At 44.6% G+C, this 6132-nt stretch overlaps 1 protein-coding gene across 1 annotated transcript in view; it reads left to right on the top strand.

Annotated features, from left to right (window-relative positions):
• Positions 1-3573: 3573 nt before the first annotated feature.
• LOC127748479 (uncharacterized) overlaps positions 3574-6132 on the top strand; it is a 3132-nt gene continuing 573 nt past the window's right edge. The window contains exons 1-3 of the mRNA XM_052263041.1: positions 3574-3642; positions 3780-4566; positions 4890-6049. Coding sequence (XP_052119001.1) covers positions 3574-3642; positions 3780-4566; positions 4890-6049 — 2016 coding nt within the window. The remainder of the gene's footprint in view (positions 3643-3779; positions 4567-4889; positions 6050-6132) is intronic.

The raw sequence follows: 6132 nt of genomic DNA, 5'->3' as shown, positions 1-6132 counted from the left end.
AAAGAAGTACAACAACTCAACGGGAGGCTGGCCGCTCTATTCCGATTCTTAGCAGGAGCTGCAATAAGATCTCTTCCCTTCTATGCTACATTAAGAAAGGGAAAACAGTTCGAGTGGACGACAGAATGTGAGCAAGCCTTCCGAGACTTCAAAGAGTTCTTAGGACGGCCACCTATCCTATCTCGGCCACGAGAAGGAGAACCGCTCATATTATATCACGCAGTAGAGACCCGGGCAATAGCCTCAGCATTAGTCAGAGAAGACGAACATGGGCAAAAACCCGTCTACTTCATCAGCAAAGTGCTACAGGGATCTGAGCTGAACTACCAGAAAATAGAAAAGTTTGCCTACGCTCTGATCCTCACATCTCGGCGGCTTCGCCCATATTTCCAAGCGTATACCATTAAAGTTCAGACCAACCAACCCATAAAAGGGATATTGCAGAAAACAGATCTAGCAGGAAGAATCCTACAATGGGCAATTCAGTTGTTTGAGTTCGACCTCCAATACGAGGCGCGGACAGCCATCAAATCACAGCACCTGGTCGACTACATCGCAGAATTCACAGACACCCCGGAAATCCCATAGAATGGAACATATACGTGGACGGATCCTCGAATAAAACAGGAAGCGGTGCGGGCGTGATAATCGAAAGCAACCTAGGAACTCAACTTGAGCTTTCCCTTAAATTCGGATTCCCGGCCTCGAACAACCAGGCAGAATACGAAGCACTATTAGCAGGTTTGAAGCTGGCCAGGGAGGTTGGAGCTCAGAAACTCAACATCTACAGTGACTCACAAGTCATCACCTCACAGATAACAGGAAGCTACAAAGCCAAAGATCTGACCATGAAAAAATATTTGGATAAAACCAAAGAATAGCTCGAACAACTCAGGGAATATAGGATCTATCACATACCTCGTGAGCAAAATGCCCGAGCTGACGCCCTTTCAAAATTAGCTAGCACCAAACCAGGGGGCAACAACAGAAGCCTCATCCAGGAGATACTACAGAACCCGTCAATAGCGGAAGAAGAAAAAATCATAGCCATAATAGGTCGGGATCAAGGATGGATGACCCCCATAATAAACTACCTCAAAACAGAAGCACTCCCTACAGATAAAAAGGAGGCAAAGAGGCTGAAAAGGGAGGCACAATACTACATTATCATAAACAACACACTATACAAAAGAGGGATATCAACACCTTTACTAAAATGCGTACCGACTTCTAACACAAAGGAAGTCCTGGAGGAAGTGCACAGCGGCATTTGTGGTAATCATCTTGGAGCGCAAGCTCTCACCAAAAAGTACTCTGGGCGGGATTCTATTGGCCAACTCTACAAAAGGAGGCTACAGAATTTGTGAGGACATGCCCACCATGCCAGAAGCATGCCAACTTTCACATTGCTCCACCAGAAAAGCTCATCAGCATGACCTCACCCTGGCCATTTGCGAAATGGGGACTCAACCTTCTCGGACCCTTCCCACAGGGATCGGGACAAGTAAAATTCTTCATAGTAGGAGTATACTATTTCACAAAATGGATCGAGGCAGAACCCCTAGCCAACGCCACCGCTCAAAGAAGTCGAAAATTCCTATATAGGAACATTATTACGAGGTTCGGAATACCATACTCCATCACCACGGACAACGGGACTGATGGTGTTTTTACGGAAAACGAATTTTCCAACACACAAATCCAACCGGCAAGTATACCGGGTCGCATCAAGTAGTAATAACTCACAAGAGTGAGGTCGATCCCACAAGGATTGATGGATCAAGAAACTTTAGTGGGTGATTAGTTTAGTCAAGCTAACTGACAAACCCCATTTTGAGGGTTTATCTTGTGCTAATTTCAAAGGGTTTATCAATGATTTCACACACTTTTCTGCATGAAAATACATGGATTTGTATTCCTTTCCTAGTTTTGTTTCATGAATGAAAACATGCTTGTTTTGCATTAAAAGAGATACATCTCTAATCCTCTCTCGATGCCATTCGATGCCGTGACTTGTGCGCTAAGTGGTTTCAGGATATAGAGTAGGAACGGACAGGAAAAGAGAAGGAAGACGGGTGCAAGGAAAGGAAGCATGAGAATTGAAGCTTTGGAAATTTCCGCATGGGCGCGTGCGCGCACCTGACGCGCCCGCGCGGATGAGAGCAACGTGAAGCCGAGATTGAGAGCCAAGCCACGAGCCGGCTTGAGTAGCGGCTAAACCAGGACCCTCATGGACGCGTACGCGTACGTTCCGCCTCCGCGCATACTCCAGAACCGCATCCATGGCGCGCACGCGTACCTTGCGCGTACGCGCCGATGTTCGAAAATGATTTTTTAAAAAGTCACGTGACTCAGGCGTGGAGTTGGTTAGAGGTCCTAACTTTTGAGGAGTGCTTTGGCAATTGATTGGATGATCTTCTTAGGCATTGACTCAGTACGTTACCACCCCAGGCTTTAGTACGTGATTAAGACTGTCTTGGAATCGATTAAGCGGGACTTGGTTGATAATCAATAGGCCTAGCACCGCAAGATTCTTTCTTTCGAACTACTTTTCTTCCCTCTCTGACTTCCAGAGCTTTATCATTTATCAATATTAAAGTGAAGTCCCCGTCAACATACGAAATTTCATTCTTTCCTAGCTTTTCAGATGCAGCACTAAGGACTAATAGAAAGTAAGGCTGTCATAGCCTCAGTATGTCACCAGGGTTCATCAACGGGATAAGGCACGAACGCTATCAGATGCCAAGCTTTCCTTCTGTGCTGTATGGTACTATCTGTGATGTATGGGCTTTAGCTGCTAGAATAAATGAAGCCTTAGAATGACCTATCGCGCACAACAGCCAAAAAGATAGCAATTGAGCTCTTCTAGTAGATTCACCCGTAAGCCATATTAATATATGAAGTAATGGACTTTTCAGTCTTTCAGTAGAGCCATAAGCTGTATATGGAGTATGGAAGAAGACTCATGTCTTTATTAACTTTAGTCGACCTGTAAGCCTTATATTCTGTCCTTGATGGACTTCCTTACGCGCCTAACTCTAAGTTTGAAAGAAGAAAGCCACTTTTAAGCTTGGCCTTAAGGACGAAGCGAAGTAGCAGCCGTAGAAGATAATCCAATCCTGCAGTAAGTTTGAAGATGCTCGACTGGAAAGAAGAGGAATTTATAACTGACTTGATAGAGTTAGGTTTGAGCTCTACTTCTAGGAGCGGACATCGATCTCAATAGTTGAAAACTGCTTTTTCTGGCATCATATTGCAGATTGGCCTTTTAGAGCCTCTAGCGAACAAGAGAACGAAAGATAGCTATTTCGGATTTAGCTCCTATATTAACCGTTCTGCATGATGCGTTCACAACCGAATCCGAGCTTAGTCCCTTTTGATCCGGAAATAGAACGAACTTTGTTTCATATTAGACAAGCTCGGAGGCGGTTTAAGTTTGAAAAAGGGGAAGAGGTTTTCACCACTTCAACCACCTTACTAAAAGTGAACATTGAACCGTCACTCAAAGAAGGCATTAATACTACTCCCATCAATTTCACTAACAAATCTTCTTTTGTTCTAGGTACTAATACCATGGATGCTCCGAGGAGAGTTACTATCAAGGAAGCGGGTGCACCAGATTATGTCCTTCAACCACTTCATGTAACTCACCCCAACTTGAATGCAAACTTTGAACTTAAGACCGCTTTGATCAACCTCCTACCCAAATTCCATGGGCTTCCCGCACAAGACCCTATTCGACATCTCAAGGACTTCCATCGCATATGCTCGACTACTAGAACTTCCATTGCATATGCTCGACTACTAGACGAGAAGGGTCCGATGAAGTTGCTATATGGTTGTCTGCTTTCCCTTTCTCTCTTGAGGACAAGGCTAAAGAATGGTTCTACACCCTCTCTAGTGAAGTTACCTCCGATTGGGACTTACTTAGAAGGGGATTCTTGGATAAATTCCTACCTCCGGAAAAGATGGATAGGCAAAGGAAGGAAATGTCTTGTATTGTGCAAGGTGAGACGGAACCACTCTATGAGTATTGGGAACGGTTCCGTAAGCTACTAGATGCATGCCCCAACCACATGCTTGACACTCAAGTATTGCTTGGATACATATGTCAAGGGATGCGAGAGCAAGATAGAACCCTCTTGGACACTTCTAGCAATGGTTCTTTGTCCAAATATAAAACCGCGGAGGAGGCATGGCAACTTATTATTGACTTAGCCGAATCCAATCAACATATGAGGCGAAGAGTCAACCGTCCAAGGACCATGAATGAGGTATCAACTAGTAGTGAAACCACCGCTCTAACTCAATCCTTGAATGAGATGACATCCATCTTGAAGCAACTCCAATTGAACCAACAACAATCACAACCTCAATCATACCAACAACACCCTCCACCACCTCAACAACACAACCAACAATTGGTGCACCCTCTACCACCTCAACAACACAACCAACAATTGGTCCCTCAAAGAGTATGTGGCATTTGCTCTTACTACTCTTACTACACGGATGAGTGCCCAAGCCTTCAAGAAGATACTACCAAGGCGGTAATCCTAACCAAGGGTACTCTTATCAAGGAGGAGGAAGCCACAACCAAGGAAGTGGACACAATAATCAAAGTTGGAGAGACAACCATCAACAAGGGAATAGGGACAACAACAACAATGGAGGAGGTCAAAGATGGGGTAACAACTCACAAAACTTCTCACAAAACCGACCATACAACTCACAAAATCAACCATTTAACCAACAAAACCCACAAAGAAACTACCAAACATATCAACCACCACATCAAAGACCACCACCCATCCAATCACAAGCTCCTCAACTCACATATGCAACCACCCCCTCTAACCAAGACGAAACACTCCGAACCATTATCCAAGGTCAAAAGGAACTACAAAACACACTTACTTCCGGTCTCACCGGCCTCACCTCTACACTACAAGCTCTTCTTGCACGCATGGATACACCCTCAACTTCCACTCCTCAACCCCCAATCCAAAGTGTCATTCCCTCTCAACCTCAACCAAATCCAAAGGGGGGCATCAATGCCATCACCCTTAGATCCGGTACGCAACTAAAAGAGAAGGAAGCAAAGGACTCAAGTCCTATCACAACCGCCCAAGAAGAGGAGAGAATAGATATAGAAGAGGTAGAGGAAGAGGAGACACCACAAGCTATAATTGAGGATGAAACTCAACCAACAAAGGAGACCCCCTCTAGATATGCTAAATTCCTCAAAGACTTATGCATACTACCCGAGAAGTGTGATGATCCGGGCCCTTGTATGGTCACTTGCACAGTCAATGGAGTTCAATTTAGAGATTGTATGTGTGACCTTGGAGCATGCGTTAGCATCATGCCACTATCCGTCTACCGGGTATTGAACTTACCACCACTAAAAAGGTCGACGGCAAGATTTGTCCTAGCGGATAAAAGCATAATAACCGTAGCGGGTGTTGCGGAAGATGTATTGGTGAATATACAAGGGTTGATATTCCCGATTAACTTCTATGTCCTTGAAATGCCATCAAGCGAAACCGAGAGAGCATCGTCTATCCTACTTGGAAGACCATTCTTGAGGACTTCTAGATTTAAACTTGATGCTTACTCGGGGAACTACTCATTCGAAATAGATGGGAGAATTGTAAGCTTTAGCCTAGAGGAAGCAATTAAGCATCCACCGGAGAACCATTCTTTATTTCGGTGTGATCCAATCGATAACATAGTGGCCGAAGTACATCTAGCAAAGTTAGATGAGAAGTATATGGTTGAAGAAGCAAATGAAAAGTCAAGCGAACTAAACACCACACATCATGCAACTCATCCGGAAACTCAAACCTCAAAGAATAACAAAAAGATGGAATTGAAGCCACTACCACCTCACTTAAGGTATTCATACCTTGATGAAGCCCAAGAGCTACCCGTGATAATTGCACAAGAGCTAACCCCTCAACAAGAAGAGAAATTGCTGAATGTATTGAGGAGAAACAAAAGGGCAATCGGGTGGAGTTTGGCGGATCTAGTGGGAATAAGCCCTAAAGTATGCGAGCACCGCATATTCCTTGAAGAAGGAGCAAGACCGGTCCGACAACCTCAAAGGAGACTCAATCCTACCATCCTTGA

The sequence above is a fragment of the Arachis duranensis genome, chromosome 6 (genome assembly GCF_000817695.3).
Source record: "Arachis duranensis cultivar V14167 chromosome 6, aradu.V14167.gnm2.J7QH, whole genome shotgun sequence".
Classification (NCBI taxonomy): Eukaryota; Viridiplantae; Streptophyta; class Magnoliopsida; order Fabales; family Fabaceae; genus Arachis; species Arachis duranensis.
Note: the sequence above shows the minus strand (reverse complement) of the source record. Positions and strands in the feature narration are given on the sequence as shown.